This window comes from Leptonotus elevatus, chromosome 20, assembly GCF_054856555.1.
Source record: "Leptonotus elevatus isolate MCC_2025b chromosome 20, RoL_Lele_1.0, whole genome shotgun sequence".
Taxonomy (NCBI): domain Eukaryota; kingdom Metazoa; phylum Chordata; class Actinopteri; order Syngnathiformes; family Syngnathidae; genus Leptonotus; species Leptonotus elevatus.
The window spans coordinates 12,944,943-12,964,554 of record NC_141258.1 but is presented as its reverse complement, the minus strand read 5'-3'; the positions used below and the strand labels follow the sequence as shown (position 1 = coordinate 12,964,554).

At 39.5% G+C, this 19,612-nt stretch overlaps 2 protein-coding genes and 1 pseudogene across 3 annotated transcripts; all 3 read right to left on the bottom strand.

The window, feature by feature from the left end:
- Window positions 1–2,193: 2,193 nt before the first annotated feature.
- On the bottom strand, window positions 2,194–2,841 carry LOC147157128 (uncharacterized; annotated as a pseudogene).
- Window positions 2,842–6,542: 3,701 nt separating this feature from the next.
- LOC147157127 (E3 ubiquitin-protein ligase TRIM35-like) lies at window positions 6,543–8,540 on the bottom strand. The gene is made up of 2 exons (XM_086064406.1): window positions 8,515–8,540; window positions 6,543–8,296 (listed from the first exon to the last, which is right to left on the bottom strand). Exon 2 carries the CDS (start codon window positions 8,148–8,150, stop codon window positions 6,771–6,773), a length of 1,380 nt encoding a protein of 459 aa, XP_085920532.1. The 5' UTR covers window positions 8,151–8,296; window positions 8,515–8,540; the 3' UTR covers window positions 6,543–6,770.
- Window positions 8,541–17,350: 8,810 nt separating this feature from the next.
- Window positions 17,351–19,422, bottom strand: LOC147157126 (E3 ubiquitin-protein ligase TRIM35-like). Of its 2 annotated transcripts, none has more exons than XM_086064077.1 (2): window positions 19,371–19,422; window positions 17,351–19,124 (listed from the first exon to the last, which is right to left on the bottom strand). In XM_086064077.1, exon 2 carries the CDS (start codon window positions 18,968–18,970, stop codon window positions 17,588–17,590), a length of 1,383 nt encoding a protein of 460 aa, XP_085920203.1. In that variant the 5' UTR covers window positions 18,971–19,124; window positions 19,371–19,422; the 3' UTR covers window positions 17,351–17,587. The 2 variants fall into 2 exon arrangements, with proteins under 2 accessions (XP_085920203.1, XP_085920204.1); XM_086064078.1 differs by lacking the exon at window positions 19,371–19,422 and having other exon boundaries at window positions 17,351–17,442; window positions 17,566–19,306.
- Between the last annotated feature and the right edge of the window lie 190 nt (window positions 19,423–19,612).

Genomic DNA, 19,612 nt, shown 5'->3' with positions numbered 1-19,612 from the left:
CTTTTTTCTCTTTATTTCAAATACAAACAAAATAGGTACAATTCCCTTTCAATCATTTTCAAAATGCTCACAAAGAGTACAATCAAAAAATAAAAATAAAATAAAGAACATAGGGCATTTCCATTTCAAATAAAGGACAAACGGGGCTATGGGGGGGATAATCACAAGTACAGACTTTCAATAAATGACGCCATTATTTTTGGATTATTGGTATTAATAAGCAACAGCGAATTATTGCCTAACCACTGAACTGAATATATTACTGGAGTCAGATACATGCCCATGCAAGCCATTGAAGCCACAGGGTGGCCATCTTATTCCTCCCATCTCTCGAGCAAACTACTGTATCAACTATACGTATACGTACAGATTAGACATATAGCCTAAAGATCGTAGGCTCTTAGTATAGGGCGGGGGTGGGGGGGTTGTGGCGGGGTGGTCACTATTTTTTAACAAGTAAAAAAAAAAGAAGAAAAAAAAGGTATGTGCTGCTTTGAAGACCCCCTTTTTCTTTTATCGCTCAGTTCCTTTGACCCCAATATTAGATTTGGCAGAGGCATCTTTTGTTGAATTACAGTTATAATTCTTTAATAAAAATAAATAAATAAAAGTTACCTCCTGAAAGCCAGGTATTGTGGGTTCGAGTCCCATCTGGGGTGTTTCTGGAGTCTGAGTTGATCTCACGGTGGAAGATTTACAGTAACGCTGCCAGCCATGAAATATGACATACAGCTCCAAAAGTACGATGGGTAATTGTCACATTTGGATGGGTTTCATTCAAAGTATGACGTTTGAAAATCTTTATTCATTACAAAATATGATTTAGTGAATGAAAAGCTATGCTGTTTTGCGTATAATTTACAAATTCAAGATGTTGAATTTAATTTAAATTTGGAATCATTAAACACAGGATATGATGGTAAAGTATCCATTGTGCCAATAGATGGTATTCACATGAGGTACGCTTTGAAAGTATGGGAGCTGTATTTTGACATGGAGAGGAGAGCAATATCATTCACTCGCCTTTGGGGTGTGGGTGGGGGGGGGGGCACATCATCAGTAGTGTTCCTTTGAATCAGTGGGTGTTTCGGCCTTTCAACACTAGACACCCTCATCAAAGGGTGGCCAGCTATAGGGTGATCACGCCTGAGCTTGTGTCTTATACCCAATCATAAGAGTTACCCAATTTTAAAAGGTGGTGCAGTACTGCCACTTTTTTTGGGCCCAGTCAGGATCTTTCTGCTTTGCCCATATCCACCTGCTGCTTTTCTCGGCTGCTTCAGAGACTGATCTTATTGTCTGCCGCAGAGCCTGTCCATGAATCCCAAGGAGCTTCAACAGGCTAATGGTGGAAGAAGCCACAAACGCTCTATATCCCACTTCAGCCGGATAGACTTTTGTATTCCACCCTTTCTGCTGAGCGTCTGCTGCAAGGTCTGTGTAGCGCAGTTTCTTGCGCTCATAGGCCTCCTGCGTTGCATTCTCCCATGGGACAGTAAGCTCTATGATGAACACAGTCTTCAGTGAAGATGACCAGAGTACCATGTCTGGCCTTAAAGTGGTAGCTACAATTTCGGGTGGGAAGATTAGCTGTTGGCCAATATCGACAAGAAGCTTCCAATCTCTGGCCATGGCTAGATCTCCAGCTTCTAGTTTGGCAGAGGGATGGTTGGGCTTTTTTCTGACCTCGGATAAATGTTGGTGCTATGATGGAATTTGTCTTTCTCAGGGGCAGGGAGTTGGTGGTATTTCTCTTGCTCTCAATGGCTGCTGGCGCAGGTTGGGTCCTCTCCATACCGCTGGTGGAGGTTTTTTGGCGATGGGAGCACATCGTAAGTTGCTCTAATGATGAAGCTGATGTAGCTTGCTTCCATTTCCCAGAGCTCTCTCTTCTTTCCAGGCCCTCCCACCTCATCTATTGTCCTTGTTTGGCAAGGGAGACAGCCTTGGCGCTTCCTTCCACCTCCTCTTGACGGCGCACCTCTTCCATCACCATTTTTTTCCCTCTCTGATGTTTAGGCCTTGCGCCAAGTTGGTTTACTTAAAGCAAGGCCAAGACCTCCTCTTCCCTGGTGGACAAGCCCCACAATGTCGTTGTGCCTCAGGGCTGATGTAGCTTGCAAAACCGCATTAGATGGTGACCATTTTCGTCCAGTTACCAGGGGTGGTGCAACATTACTGATAGTCTGGTCTCTAGAATCCTTCAAAGTCATCTGGAGTCTTTACTTTAGAGCACTTGTACTCTTCGGTTAGGCTTGTTATAGGCAGTTCAAGGACCCCTTTGCCGTAAAGGCTGATGTTAGTCAGACAGCGTGGGACCCTGAGCCATTTCTTAATGTATGAGGTCATGTTTCGTTCCATCTTCTCCACCGTTGTTATTGGGACCTCATAGAGTGTGAGAGGCCACAATACTCGAGGGAGAAGACCAAATTGTAGGCACCAGAGCTTAAGTTTTCCTGGCAATAGTGTCTTATTAATGTTTTCCAGGCTGTTGAAAATGTCATTACCTAGTTGTTGTATTTGGTCCTTGTCCCTGAGGCTTGCATTGTACCACCTGCCTAGGCTTTTAACGGGTTGCTCAGACACTGTGGGTATTGGGTCATCACCATTGCAGAACTTCACCTTGATGATTGAGATGCTTCATGACTTGTTTGGCTTGATTTTCATCTGGGCCCACTTGATGTTCTCCTGCAGTTTTGCAAGTAATCGCCTAGTGCATGCTGCAGTAGTAGTCAGAATGGTTATGTCGTCCATGTATGTTCTGATAGGTGGAAAGCGGATCCCGTTCTTGTCTCGCTCACCACCCACCACCCATCTTGAGGCCCTGATGATGACCTCCATGGATATTGTGAATGCCAGGGGTGAGATAGTGATAGAGATATTGCCTACTTCTACACGCTGCCATGATGTTGTGTAGTCAGCTGTTGTGAAGCACAATCGCAGGTCTTCAAAGTAGGCTTTTATTAGTGTAGTGACAAATAATGGAATATGGAAGAAGTTGAAGGATTCCCAGAGGCGGTTATGGGGAACTGATCCAAAAGCATTAGCCAAGTCAAGGAAAGTGACATGGAGGTCTCTTTTGTCCTTCTTTGCTGCTTGGATCTGATGGCAGATCATACTGGTATGCTCCAAGCAGCCAGAAAACCCAGGAATGCCGGCCTTCTGTACAGATGTATCGATATACCTATTCTTCTCCAGGTAGGTGGATAGCCTCTGTGCTAACACGCTGAAAAAGATTTTGCCCTCAACATTGAGAAGACAGATTGGCCAAAATTGACTAATGTCTGTTGCATCCCTTTCTTTAGGAATTAATACACCTCCAGCCCTTCGCCACACCTTAGATATAATACTTTTTTATACTATACTTTCTGTATCTCAGTAATGCTGCCAGACAGGAAATATGACATACGGCTCCAAAAGTAAAGGAGTGATTGTCACATTTGGATGGGTTTCATTCAAGGTATGAAGATTGAAAATCTTTATTCATTACACAATCTGATTTAGTGAATGAAAAGCTTTGCTGTTTTGCGTATAATTTACTAATATTCAAGATGTTGAATTGAATTGAATTTGAATTTATTCGGGCAGCACCATGATTGCCACAAATAAGAACAAACTGTCAAATGAACAAACAAATTCAATTAAACATACATCCAGTATATATATATATATATATATATATATATATATATATATATAAATATATATATATATATATATATATATATATATATATATATATATATATATATATATATATATATATATATATATATATATATATATATATATATATATATATATGTATTTATTTATTTTTACGCAATTTCAACCGAGGGGTTTAGGGCTGAAGCTAAAAGCTTATAATTGCCCTGGCCTAACCGATCTCACTTTCTTAATTTTAACCTATTTCAGCAACCAAAATGCAATATGTGACCATCTCCACAAATATACAATATTTTTTGTCAAGAAAGTGCCCCAGTGGCCTAATGGATAAGGCACTGCCCTCCTAAGACAGGGATTGTGTGTTCAAGTCCCATCTGGGGTGTTTCTGGAGTTGGAGTTGGTCTTATGGTGGAATGTTTACAGTAAATCTGCCAGGCAAGAAATTTAATATACACTCTAAATTTAAATAACAAAGATGGCGGATTCCGATAAATTGTTCTGGTTCGATTCAATTATGGATTTATTTATTATATACATACTAAGAACAATGCACATAACTTCCCCCCTATCACCCATATTTTTTATGCCGGCTTGTACACACGTTCTGTGCTGATGTCCATAAATGGATAAAAAAGAAAATCCAATTTTTTCCAGATTGTATTTCTCTGAATGACATAACATTCAATATGATACTAGAAACAAAGATGACAAAGTTTGCTGCAATGTAATTCTCTGTCTCTCCGAGTTTTTTATTCATGAGAACATAATTTTTAAATCATCTCCCAAATGTATAGTTTTTCTAAGTTAATTCATTTTATACCTGACATCTCTTGAATAATTAAAATGTACAAAAGCACAAAACAAATACATGCATATTTAAAAGAATTCCCTACTGAATTGTGTAATTTGTTTAGTTTCCCCCCTACTTTTTGTATTTCTTTATCATTGGTACTTTTTGTTATTCTATATTATTGATCTTAACACTTCTATGATGTTCAGTCATTGTTCTATATTTGTATTGATGGACCCATACATGATATTCCTTCTGGTTTTCTCGTGTTGTTTGACACATGCAAAGAATAATTGATGTCATGTTTATTCTGTAAACTAAACTACAATAAAGTTAATTGGAAAAAAACTACTCAGGCGCCAACAAAACCACATTTTATTAATCAACAATAGCATAGAAAAATCTGATCTTTCAACCTGACATATTCCAGCACCCTCAGATTGCTCAGGATCAGAAAGAACATTATTTTATTGTAATAGCCGGTATAGGTACCGGATGTACTCGGGAGGTCAGATCGGCACCTGCACCTGTTGACGACGTCACGCCATGGCAACGCCACTCGGACAATGAACATTTGTGTGCGATGTGCATCCCTCAGACTTATTATGATTGTATTGTCAATTTCACTGTTGGGAGAAGTGAAGCCGCTGCGAGTGCCATGGCGGCCATCTTACGTTGCCACTTTATTAGTGCTTATAGCTTGAAAACAATTATTTCTCTGCTTTGTTATTCTTTTCATATGTTTAAGTCCGTGGTGCTTCTTCACGGCTTTATTTTTATTTGTTGAGTCAGTTTGTCTCAAACTGTTGTCTCCATATTACAGACACAAACTGTAGATTTGAGATGGCTTCAATTGTACAGGTATAATATTGTAAGAGGATTTATTTTCATATTGTTACATGTATTTGTAGGGGATCTATTTTGTTTTTGATTTGGGGGTAAGGAATTACATTATTATAAATGAAAGTGATTGACGGAAGGATACATTGAAAAATGAGGGAGAAGCATTTGTGACGGTTGTTGTGTTGGCTGGAGAATGAGACGAGGAAATAAAGTTGTGCTGGAGATATTCCCTCTCCAAATGCTGTTTTTTCCCCCCACGACCTTCGTTTGAGTGATACACATACACTCTCGACTTCCCAAAGATACAAAGTTACGTTATGTATTAGCTTCTAAAAATTCCCACCTCCGTATTTTTTTAACAATGAATATTATTTAAACAACAAATAGCATACAAAACGTATAGAAAAAAAGAATAGGGACTGTTCTGCCCTTCAGTTGAGCTTTGGTTTGTTTAATGTTTATGCTGACTCTTAATTTGAAAGCTATGTATGGGGCCATTATCGTAGCAAAACTATTTACAAATGCATTATTGATTCTTTTGTTTACTTTTACTTGCTTATATCTGTTAATTAATTTATCTCAAGTATTGAGCAGGGGTGAAAGTGGGGAATTGGAGGCACCCTATTAAGGCAAGTTATAAAGTGTCTGAAGTCCTCTTATTTATGTTTAACAAATTTAAAACATCATCATAAATCATGCTGTTTCTACGAAGTACAGTCTCAAATGTTCTACAATTTGCGGGAACGTTTTTTGGGAGGAGTAGTATGGCAGCCTTGTGGCTTCAAAAGTCTTGGCCTATCGGCTATCTACTTTCCAATATATACAGAACAGTGAGCCGAACCATGAAAACCATAAGCAGTCAGTAATGGGCTCTGGGTGGCGGAGTGGTCCAGGACCAAGTAGCCTTGGATACAGAGTGCCGTTCGAGGCGGGCTGTCACATGGGTTGGACTTAAACGTTTGACTCCGCCCACACAGATTTTTCCAAATGGTTTAAACAATTTTTTTTCCAACAAAAATTGCAGATTTAATAAGGCTCAGTCTTTTTTTTCTAGCAGTAATATTGATGGATTGAATAAATATTTAAATACAAAATATATATTGAAACAATCAAATAAATATGTCAATAAATAATCAATGAAATATTAAAAACATTAAAACAATATTGAATTATTAATATTGAGATAAATATTGAGATAAAAAATACATCAATATTAAAATAAATAAATACTGAAATAATTGAATAAACAGTCAAGGCACTTTATTCCATTTTGGAATACACATCTTGACATTTCATTCAGAATGAGTTCTTTCTTGCACATTCTTAACCAATGGCCTTAACTTAAAAAATACATATATATTTTTAAATAATTTATTGAACAGGTCAATCAATGTAAAATATGTGAGTGGGGAAAAAAATCTCATACAAAATGACTGACGACAATTGTAGGAGCTAAACATCTCCAATATCATCACTGACTTTGAGTCGTAACACGACATGCAAGTGGAATTATTTGCAGAGGAATTTTATCAGTTGTGTAAAAGAAAGGAAAAAAAATCATGTTGTCAGACAAATGTGGCCAATAGGAAGGTTCTGTTTTGCACAATTCAGTGTTTGTATGTGATTCAGAGAATAAAACTGATCTTTTTTTCATGTCCACATGAACTCGGATCTTCTGCAGCTTCACTGGCGGATTCCAAAATTCAAATGACTCCCCAAACGTTCTGTATTCATCATCATAAAATGCAATGCTCCATGTTTTTATGTCATGTGGCAAACAAGAATCACCCCATGCCACACCCAGTACCCAGTTTCTGTTGTCTCCCACCTCAACATCCCACATGTGCGTTTGTGAGACCAAAGCAGAACCAAGCACATATTTCCACTTGGACCTCTCTGGATTGTTTGGACGCTGATGTTCTTTTTGATGACTCACACTGGTCAGATCTGCAGACAGACTGAGTACTGGATCGGCCGTGTTTGGGTCCAGTATGACGGGTCTGTAGGAGACCATCTCCTTCATTCGTTCCCACACGCTGAACTTGAGGTTGCCCACATGCTTGACTTCGTCCAGCAGAGCTCCTGAGAGCAGTTTGGGCTTGTCGGGTAGGTTCTGGATTTTGGTCATCGTATTCTTGAAGTTCTTCATGAAGGAAACGGGGTCAGAGGTCAGCTTCTCCTCTGTGCTTCTGATCGCGTCTGAGAGTGCGGCCATGTCTCTGCTGAGAGCCTGAATCTTCTCCTTCATCATCCGACTTTTCTCCTCCTCTTCCTCCCTCACAGCAGACAACCTGGCCTCCTCCTCAGCCTGCAAGAAGCGACGAAGTTCCTCGAAATCCAACTTAATCTTGTTTTCCACCTGCTCCCTCTGGACCTTGATGTACGTCGCTTGTTCATTGCAGTTGTCTCTTGTCTCAATGTAATCTTTCAGTCTTTTCTTTGCGTCCTGCAGGCCGTCCTGGAGTTTGTCTTTGTGATCTTCGTGAACTTCAATGAAGGGATAGAACTTGTGGCCAGCGTGGATTTTTGCATCTTTGCAGATGAGGCACACAAGCTCCTGGTGGTCCACACAGAAAAGTTTCAGTTTCTCCTTGTGCAAGCTGCAGATGTCGTCAGACTCCACTGAGACTTGTGAAAAGGCCTCACACATGTTCTTCAGGGCCAAGTTCAGAGGTACATCAATTGATCTAAACTCCGTCCTACAGACTGGACATGTTCGATCTCTATTTTGCTCCCACCACTGCTGTACACACGCACGACAGAAGTTGTGGCTACACGGCAGCATGACAGGATCTTTAAAGATCTCCAAACAGGTTGGACATTGGAGATTGTCCTCAGCTCGGCTGGCCATCGTTCCTTGCGAAGATACCGACTATGTCGACAAGCTTCCAACGTTCACTCTCAAGAGAGCCGCAACGCAGTCACGAGTGAAGGAAATATTTGGAAAAAGTCCCCAAGTGCACTTCCTGCTTGCGTTTTCTGACTTGACCCTGTTATCTACGATCACACAAAAACGATTTATTACCACTTGCACATAAAAAACCAAGTCCGTAATAAAAACAAAAAACAAAGCTCATCAGTTCCATCTATAGTTGACGTGAAAGAAAAGGAAGGAAAAACTGAATCCTGAATGCAAACTTGCTCAGAAAAGAAAAAAAAAGTTTAAAAAATAAGAAGAGGAGGAGAAAGGGTGTTGAAAAGAAATAGCCGCTTACCCGTCCTGCTTGGTGCTCGATGTGCAGCAAACAATGAAAAAACAAACCAAACAGCTCACCTTAAACATTAGACAAACCCACCAAACTCGCTTTACCACATTGCAAAACTCCGCGCCTCTTTTGGTAAATTTTCCTTTCAAAATGAAAACACCAACATTGAAATACAGCTTGATTTGATTGATTCTTATCTGGAACGAGTAGGTAAAATAAAAAATAAAAGAATTTCAATTTTTATTAAAACATTTGTTAAAATCTTAACTTCCTGCAGGTGCTCCCACACAAACAAGCCTCAATATGTCAGTGTAAAAAAACAAATATTAATCACTATCAATATGATCAATGTGCCACGTCAAACCCTTTTTATCATGTTTTGAATAAAACATCACATCACTTATTTCCAGAAAAATCACAGTTCCATGAAAAATTTAGTGAGAAGCTTTTATTATATACATAGTCAGAAACACATTGTAGCATAAATTCAAAAAAAGTTGTTCTGTCCTCTGACACTCAATCCTTCATTGACCAGATCACAAGTCTCAAGAGATCATGTTAGCTGTTGCTTGCAGGGGACCAGCGTGCTTACTGGAGGTCATGAACCTGACAAGGTTCAAACTAAGACAACACAGACATCAAAGATCCCAGTACACTCAAACGCATCTGGGGGCATGAAAGTTTGCATAACAGGTGTTAGTAACGAAGAACTTGCATACCAACCAGTACTTGCAGGTTTATAAAGAGTAATACTTGTGTCCAACAGCATACTCATGTTTTTTTTTTTACCCTGTAACGATACCACTCCCACAAAAGGTCCTTGTGTCTTACATTATTCAGGAGGACAAGGATTTTGCCAGGGAAAATAAATCTGCTGAACTCCCCCTTCTCACCTCTTAAGATCACAACGTGGTCCACTGTGACCTTATTTCATTATGAGTTGGGTGAGCTCTTTTTGATGAGAATGCATATCCAGCCAAAAATAGTCCAATTGTGAAATAATACTGACAGTGATGCAGCAAACATATGCTTAGTGCGGCTTTTTGTGACATTCCATTATTGTATGTGATTATCCTTGTTATAATATCCTGTATCATAATGTGCAAAAAAGTGTTAGATAAAAAAATATGTAAAATTATGACTTTTTATTGTTAACTTCCAATGTAGAAATTCCTTAAAATGCAATCAAGGACACTTCAGTTCTTCTGTTCACAGCACGTAACTTGTGCCCAGTCAGGTAAGACCACAGCTTCAGCAAGTTTGGAGGGAAAGTGAAATTCTTGTGATTCAATGTTTAAAAAAAACAACAACCATTAAATAATAAGGAAATTGTTAAATATTGGTCAATATAGCAAAATGGCACAAAATGTAAACATGTTGTGCAAAACTTAGGATATTCCCAAAATTAAACAAAGCTAACCATCCATATACTAAGATATTATGGGTAGGGAATGTTGCGGAACTAGAACAGGCGTGTTGTTGAAGTTTTTTTTGTGTGTTTTTTTAACCCTCCCTTGCGGTGACTCTTGGCTCAGCCAGCGAGTTGTGAATGATGCTGCTGATGGAGTTTACTCCCTCTCCTTCCAAAAATGTGTGGTGGTCGCCCTCAATGACGTGGACTGACACTTTGCCGTCACATACCTGAAAAAAAAAACACAATATGATATGTAATATGTAAATACATGTCAGCATAGTGATACTTGATTACTACGTTACCTCGCCCAGCTTGTAGTCGACCTCTCACCTGTGTATAGGCTGCCACGTATGAGTGCGATCCATCAAACAGGAAGAGATTCTCCACGGGCAGTTTCTGGTTCTGCAACTGAGTGCACATTTCAAACGCCACGCAGGCGCCAAATACATCATCATACAAAAATATGGTAATTTGTCTTAGAAGAGAAGGTGAAAGATATTGTTAGAGTAGACAATATTAAGTATTGTACTCTTTGCGTGTTCAATTAACTGAATGGTGAGATCATGGTGAAGAAGTCCCTTTGCAAAGGTATTATAATTATCAGAAGCTTCTGGTGACAAAAGCTGACGACACTGAAGCCGTGTTCTATCAGGTTGTCCGGCTCTCCGTCACATCCTTATTTATTAAAAAGTGGGCGAATACGAAATGTCTCCACCCATCAGCCCACAGTACATTTGGTTACAACTCAGTGAATACAAGAGAATCTGTTCCCATGGGTATAAATCAGATTAGAGAAAAACAATAATAATAAGCCTGTGACTCCCTTCTTCCGACCGGCAGAGACCGGCCCTCCCATTAAAGATAGCAAATGTACAAACCCGTTGCCCTTTCTCTCATGAAAGTAACACAGATAAGAATACAATTCTATTCATTGAGCCATACTGCTATAACTAAATCCAAAACGGCTAAAATATAAATTGAAACTAAAAAAACAATGTTAATAACTCATCATTATCCTCATGTATCACTGACAGTACCTTTGGTGCACTGCAAGCCATAGCAAGGCACGCTAAGCTTGGAGGCAAGTGTCTTGAAGGCAGCAATAGAACCCTCTATTGGGTGGACAAGGAACAGCGGCCTTTCTTGGCTCTGCACATCATTGAGGGATGCCACGGTGGGACCATCTGGGTTGACTAATAGCTCTGTCAGATTAGACTCCGACAAGGTTCGAATGACGTCCTTTTTCGCTGGAGCATGGAAATGTTTAAAACAGTGAATAAAAAAAAAAGTGAGTTCATTTAAAGTTTCTTTAACGCCACAAAAATTTTTTTAACGGGTGATTAATGTCCGCCCCTTTCTTGGAAAGCCTGTACCAGGGGAATTCCAGTCTCAACACAGCAGACACGTGAACATCAAAATTTAGCACTAATAAAATTAATAATAATGCATATATTTGTGGAGTCTGGGGTCAAGTTGTATTGTACAATTTCACAAATTACTTCATGTTAAAGATTAGATAGCTCTTAATATGAAAAGAAAAATGCACTGCGTTGTCAGCAATGTCTTACAAATGCAATTGTGCCATCTAGTGGCAGAAGATGGCCTCAACACAAATCAATCACACTTGTTTTTAATTTTAACTAAATTTTATGAATTATTATGAAATGACTGTATCAATGACTAAATAATGCAGCCACATTTCTAAAATTTTCCCCAATTTTATGTTAACAAGAGTATGAAAATGAGAAAAAAATATATATTGTACATTTAGAACAGATATAAAATGTGCCATTAATCATGAGTTAACTATTAAAGTCATGCGATTAATTATACCTAAAAATTATAATCAACTCACGCACATACAAAAAAAGAGGAAAAAAAAGAGAGAGCAATGATGATGACATGTCGGATCGGCAAAATTACCGAATGAACAATACTGAGCTCTCTCTCTCTCTCTCTCTCTCTCTCTCTCTCTCTCTCTCTCTCTCTCTCTCTCTCTCTCAAAAAAAATATATAATAATTTTTTTAATCATCTGGCACCCCTAAAAAAATACACCTTTTGAATTTGCAAGCAACAAAGAACAGTATGATGTCAATTCAGATATGTAATGTTACCATTTGAACTTTCTGGCTTCTTATTGGACAGTTCACGGAGCTTGTTGATGGTAAGCTGCCGGATCTCCCTCATGGCCATAACGATGTCGTAGTCAAGCTCAAGAGTCTGGCGAACTTCCACACCCATCAACGAGTCCAGGCCCAAGTCGGCTAATGAAGCATCGGCATTCAGGCTACTGACATCTCGCACGCCTAAGGAGGAGGTGCATTAGATCGGTGGGTGTGGTCACCACATTTATCAAACCAAAATGATCCATTTTCATTCCATACATTAATATCCAAAATCAACTTTCAATAAATGATGCAATTATTTTTGGATTGTTGGTATTTATAAGTAATAGCGAATTATTGCCTAACCACTGAACTGAATATATTACTGGAGTCAGATACATGCCCACGCAAGCCATTGAAGCCACAGGGGGGCCATCTTGTTCCTCCCATCTCTCGAGCAAACTACTGTATCAACTATACGTATAGGTACAGATTAGACATATAGCCTGAAGCTCGTAGGCTCTTAGTATAGGGCGGGGGGGGGGGTTGGTGTGTGTGTGTGTGTGTGTGGGGGGGGGGGGGTTGTGGCTGGGTGGTCACTATTTTTTAACAAGTAAAAAATAATAATAATAAAGTGGACGGTATGTGCTGCTTTGAAGACCCCCTTTTTTTTCTATCGCTCAGTTCCTTAGACCCCAATATTAGCTCTTTGACTGCCATAAACGTTATAAAACGTTTAGCATAAACCTAGGGAAGGGCGCCGAGGACGTTAAAAGACGTCCCCTATGTTTTTTTTTTTTTTTCAAAAACGGGTGCAGGAAAGCCTTGGGCAGCTGTGCTGAAAGTATCAGGCAGATATGATTAGTCAAAGACTCGTTTTGGCCCCTAGAGGGCAGCGATGACTCTCTTTGCACAAGGTTGGATGGGCCGCCCACCGTGGGCGTCAGTAGAAGACGTGAGGCGGAGCTAGAGTGTTGAGGAGACAATGGCTGATCCAAGCCACAATGGCTTGACCAAGCAACCGGTTACAAGCAGCTCACGCTTGAGCATTTTTTTCAAAGACGGAAAGCATCAATCAATACTAAAAAGCGCATTGATGTCAACGATGATGATGACAACGAGCTCTACGCCAAAGTTGGAAGCTTTGGCGTGACTGTTATGAACACGTAGTAAGCCTCACCGGTAAGCGCGGCTAGCGCGGCTAGCGCTGCTAAGGCCGGAAAACGCGCACAATAGCCGGCCGGGTACTTCTACACAATCGGACATTCGATCGGGCGATGGAGAGTTGGCATCGACCAATGCAGATTGATGATGATGATGATGAGGACTCCGAGCTCTACGCCAAAGTTGGAAGCTTTGGCGTGACTGTTATGAACACGTAGTAAGCCTCACCGGCTTAGCGCGGCTAGCGCTGCTAAGGCCGGAAAACGCGGAGCTGCACAAGCGGACATTCGATCGGACAATGAAGAGTACCCCGAGTCCAATGCATATTCATCGGAGGAGCGGGTACAGTCTGATCACGGAGAAGACACTGTTTCTGGACTACGATGCCACCATGAATGGAGTGGATAAAATGGATCAGAACATCTCCTACCACCCGGTATAGCAACTGAAGGACGCGAGGAAGCGAGACGTAACACCACCGTAACGTAACCGTAGCATGATCCTGATATTAGACTTGATGACACACTGCAGTATATACTTGCTATTCCCCGGAAAAAAACGGCCTGCAAGAAAGTGGCGCACGCGAAGAGGCAATCTTGTGCAAATGCTGTTGCGTCTCTTTGCACGCAGGAGAGTGTTACAAAAAGAAAAACTGTCGTTGAAACATCCACATATTTGTAAATAGCACCACAGTTGCACACATTTGTAAATAGTTTGCCAAATTGTTGTCAAATTGTTACACTGTTGAATGTAAATAAACGTATTTTGCTATCAAAAAACACTTTTTCATTCTTGGTGGTAGTGTTTTATAGAAGTAAAGCACTATTTAGGTGTTTGTGGCATCATTCATGGACAAAAAGAAGTGTAAAATTCACTAGAATGCATGAAATAATATCGTTTCACTAAAAGCTTGATTTCTCCATATTTTGGTCCAAAACAGGCGAAATTGGTTCAAACTAACCATTTTCTATTGTTGATTACTAAAGAACGGAATAAGGTAGAAACAAACTTCTGATGAAAGATGAAAGTCCAATCTTTCATTTGGTAGTACGTGTGTTTCCATAGTCCAAACAGAACATTTTCTGTGGACCTTGAAAGATCAGTCAAAATGCTTAAATCGGCTGGCACTGGCGGCATCCCTTTTCTGAAAACGTCTGGCAGTCAAAGAGTTAGATTTGGCAGAGGCATCTTTTGTTGAATTACAGTTATAATTCTTTAATAAAAAATAAATAAATAAAAGTTTCCTCCTGTAAACGTAAATAATTAAGGCAAGTTGTAAATCCTCTTATTTATGTTTAATAAATTTAAAACATCATCAAAAATCATGCTGTTCAGTACTCAGTACTGTCTCAAATGTTCTACAATTTGCGAGAAATGTTTTTGGGGAAGAGTAATATGGCAGCCTCGTGACTGTAGTACAAGGGGTAACTGTCACATTTGGATGGGTTTCTTTCAAAGTGTGAAGATTGAAAATCTTTATTCATTACACAATATGATTTAGTGAATGAAAAGCTTCGCTGTTTTGCGTATAATTTACAAATTTGGGATGTTGAATTGAATTGAATTTGAATCACTTTCTTAATTTTGGAGGAGAAAAAAGGGATTTTTTTTCTATAAAAACCTATTTCAGCATCCAAAATTCAAGATATCTGACTATATCCACAAGTATACAATTTTTTTAATTTTTTTTTAGAAAGTTCCCCAGTGGCCTAATGAATAAGACACTTTCCTCCTAAACCAGGGATTGTGGGGTTGGGGGTGTTTCTGCAGTGGGAGTTAATCTTATGGTGGAAGATTTACAGTAAATCTGCCAGCCATGGAATTTAACACATACTCTAAAAAAAGTTGGGTCAAATAATGGACCAATCCACATTATGGGTCAATTTGACCCAACTTTCTGCGTTGTTTTATACAAAATGACCCAATTTTTTAACCCAAGTAAAGGATCTGAGCAACATCTATGAGTTGTTTTACACTAAAAGACCCATTTAATGACTCAAAGTTGGGTCAAATTGATCCAAGTAGAGGATCGGTCAATTTTTTACCCATAGTTGGGTTATTTTTGATCCAACTGTTTTTAGAATGTACAGCTCCAAAAGTACAAGTAGAGTAGAGAAAAAAATGAATTATTTTGTCAAACCAATTTCAGCAAACCAAAAAGTATACAATATTTTTTATTAAGAAACGGCCCCAGTGGCCTAATGAATAAGGCACTGGCCTCCTAAGCAAGGAATTGTGTGTTCAAGTCCCATCTGGGGTGTGTTTGGAGTGGGTGTTGATCTTACGATGGAAGATTTACAGTAATGCTGCCAGACAGGAAATATGATGCACAGCTCCAAAAGTACAAGGGGTAATTGTCACATTAGAATGGGTTTCATTCAAAGTATGAAGTTTGAAAATCTTTGTTCGTTACACAATATGATTTAGGTGTCAAACACCGGTCCTCGAGGGCACTACAGGTTTTTGGATGTTTCCCTTCTCCAACACAGCTGATATATGATCAGCTCATCAGCAAGCTCTGCATAAACCGGAGAACGATCCTGTTGACTGGAATCAGCTTGTGTTGGAAGTGAGAAACCTCCAAAACCTGCAGGACTGAGGACCGAGATTGCCCACTTCTGTACTAACGTCAGATATACAACACAAGTGCTAACAAGTAAGTGCTTCTGAATCGTTCCAGTGTGCTAATCCGTTTCCACTGATTTTTATTTTTTAGTTTATTCGTATTCCACGCAGTTTTGTCCACCGCGGCTCACGTCGATGTTTGCTTTTGTGCGTGCGCCTCAAACCAACCAACACGCTCGCGAAGACGACGAAGACGCTGATGCAAGTAAAGTTGGTTGAACACCACCCAGGGATGATGAAAGAATGAAGGTGCCCCAGACTCACAGCGGGGGAGGCGCCCTGCGAGAAGAGGCAGCAGGACCCTCCCAACCAAATAACAGGCTACAAGTACAGACGATGCTGCTAAAACCTACTCTCGGCGTGCGTGTGTGTGCCCCCCCGCCCCCAACAATTCAGGCAAAAATAAATACATAATTATAATAAAAATAATGAGACGAAATTAGTGGCTACATGATCAAATTGGGTAACTATCTCGGCTGCACCTCCTGTCATAAAGCAACTTGGTGTCCAAGCAATTAAAAAAAAAAGAGTCAATGTTTTAGTTATCTTCAAAGTATATTCCATATCAATGTGCACAATGTAGGCGTCATTTGGACTTATTTATGTTACTTATTTATATCATTTAAGTTATAATGTTATGTTCTGATCTAAAGTATAGTTAAAATTGAGGTTTTGCATTTGGATGTAAGGGAATGAGGGATAAATATTATTAGGAGATGCAGCTTGGGGTTACAATATGCTGGTGTTTTTGTTTAATGTTATTTTGCACATGATAGTACTGTATTACAAGAGGGAAACCAGGGCCACAATAAAGTACTATCAAGTGGAAAATGAGGGCCACCAGACCCCAAAACAAAGAGCTGATAGCAAGCACCAAGAAAGCCTGTGTTTCCAGGACCCCCAGGCAATGCTACGGCGCATCAAGGCAGCTGATTAAGACAAAGGGAATCCAACCATCTAGTGAAGATTGACATATCATTTTGAAAATATCATCCATCCATCCATTTCTTCACGTCATTCGAATTTTTTTAGATCGACAACATTCGATACGTATCTTGATACGGTTTAATTGGAGAGATTTACACCCCTAATATATATAAATTAGGAATTCTAAATGAAATAGTGTAGAGTATTAAATAAATATTCTGATAAATATTGAAATGAACAAGCAGCTATTAGATTGATAACATCTTGAAATAATTGAATTAATATTCACATTAATGGGGGATATCAAAAACATATTTTACAAAGTAATATAACTGAATACATATTGAAATAAGGGAAATAGTGAACTAAAAAAGGAAATAATGGAATAAATATTTAAAAAATACATATATTTATATTTAAGTATTAAGCAGTAATATTGATGGATTGAATACATATTTAAATATAAAATATATATTGAAATAATCAAATAAATATGTAAATAAATAATCAATGAAATATTAAAAACATTAAAACAATATTGAATTATTAATATTTTTCTAAATATTGAGATACAAAATACATCAATATTAAAATAAATAAATACTGAAATAATTGAATAAACAGTCAAGGCACTTTATTCCATTTTGGAAACACAACATGACATTTCATTCAGATTGAGTTATTTCTTGCACATTCTTAACCAATGGCCTTAACTTCAAAAATACATATATAATTTTTTAAAGAATTTATTGAACAGGTAAATCAATGTAAAATATGTGAGTGGGGAAAAAAATCTCATACAAATTGACTGACGACAATTGTGGGAGCAAAACATCTCCAATATCATCACTGACTTTGAGTCGTAACACGACATGCAAGTGGAATTATTTGCAGAGGAATTTTATCAGTTGTGTAAAAGAAAGGAAAAAATTTCATGTTGTCAGATAAATGTGGCCAAGAGGAAGGTTTTGTTTTGCACAATTCAGTGTTTGTATGTGATTCAGAGAATGAAACTGATCTTTTGTTCATGTCCACGTGAACTCGGATCTTCTGCAGCTTCACTGGCGGATTCCAAAATCCAAATGACTCCCCAAACTTTCTGTATTTATAATCACGAAATGAAATGCGCCATGCTGTCATGCTATGTGGCAAACAAGAATCACCCCATGCCACACCTAGTTCCCAGTGTCTGTTGTCTCCCACCTCAACATCCCACATGTGCGTTTGTGAGACCAAAGCAGAACCAAGCACACATATCCACTCGGACCTCTCTGGATTGTTTGGACGCTGATGTTCTTTTTGATGACTCACACTGGTCAGATCTTCAGACAGACTGAGATCCGGATCGGCCGTGTTTGGGTCCAGTATGACGGGACTATAGGAGACCATCTCCTTCATTCGTTCCCACACGCTGAACTTGAGGTTGCCCACATGCTTGACTTCGTCCAGCAGAGCTCCTGGCAGCAGTTTGGGCTCGTCGGGTAGCTTCTTGATTTTGGTCATCGTATTCTTGAAGTTCTTCATGAAAGAAACGGCGTCAGAGGTCAGCTGCTCTTCTGTGCTTCTGATCGCGTCTGACAGCGCGGCCATGTCTCTGCTGAGAGCCTGAATCTTCTCCTTCATTATCCGACTCTTCTCCTCCTCTTCCTCCCTCACAGCAGACAACCTGGCCTCCTCCTCAGCCTGCAAGAAGCGACGAAGTTCCTCGAAATCCAACTTAATCTTGTTTTCCACCTGCTCCCTCTGGACCTTGATGTACGTCGCTTGTTCATTGCAGTTGTCTCTTGTCTCAATGTAATCTTTCAGTCTTTTCTTTGCGTCCTGCAGGCCATCCTGGAGTTTGTCTTTGTGATCTTTGTGAACTTCAATGAAGGGACAGAACTTGTGGCCAGCGTGGATTTTTGCATCTCTGCAGATGAGGCACACAAGCTCCTGGTGGTCCACACAGAAGAGTTTCAGTTTCTCTTTGTGCAAGCTGCAGATATCGTCAGACTCCACTGAGGCTTGTGAAAAGACCTCACATATGTTCTTCAGGGCCAAGTTCAGAGGTACATCAATTGATCTAAACTCCGTCCTACAGACTGGACACGTTCGATCTCCTTTCTGCTTCCACCACTGCTGTACACACGCACGACAGAAGTTGTGACTACACGGCAGCATGACAGGATCTTTAAAGCTCTCCAAACAGGTTGGACATTGGAGATGGTCCTCAGCTCGGCTGGCCATCATTCCTTGCGAAGATACCGACTCTGTCGACAAGCTTCCAACGTTCACTCTCAAGAGAGCCGCAGCGCAGTCATGAGTGAAGGAAATATTTGGAAAAAGTCCCCAAGTGCACTTCCTGCTTTCGTTTTCTGACTTGCCTGCAGCCACACCCTGTTATCTACGATCACACAAAAACGATTTATTAACACTTGCACATAAAAAAATAATATTTATCCAACATCAGAGTAAAACCAAGTCCGTAATAAAAACAAAAAAAAAAGCACATTAGTTCCATCTATAGTCGACGTGAAAGAAAAGGAAGGAAAAACTGAGTCCTGAATGCAAACTTGCTCAGAGAAGAAAAAAAAAGTTAAAAAAATAAGAAGAAGAGGAGAAAGGATGTTGAAAGGAAATAGCCGCTTACCCGTCCTGCTTGATGCTCGATGTGCAGCAAACAATGAAAAAACAAACCAAACAGCTCACCTTAAACATTAGACAAACCCACCAAACTCGCTTTACCACATTGCAAAACTCCGCGTCTCTTTTGGTAAATTTTCCTTTCAAAATGAAAACACCAACATTGAAATACAGCTTTCAATTTTTATTAAAATCTTAACTTCCTGCAGGTGCTCCCACACAAACAAACCTCAATGTGTCAGTGTAAAA

Bases quoted from the DNA above. Each gene is read 5' to 3' on its own strand.
- LOC147157127 (XM_086064406.1), bottom strand. From the start codon at position 8,150: ATGGCCAGCCGAGCTGAGGACAATCTCCAATGTCCAACCTGTTTGGAG.
- LOC147157126 (XM_086064077.1), bottom strand. From the start codon at position 18,970: ATGATGGCCAGCCGAGCTGAGGACCATCTCCAATGTCCAACCTGTTTG.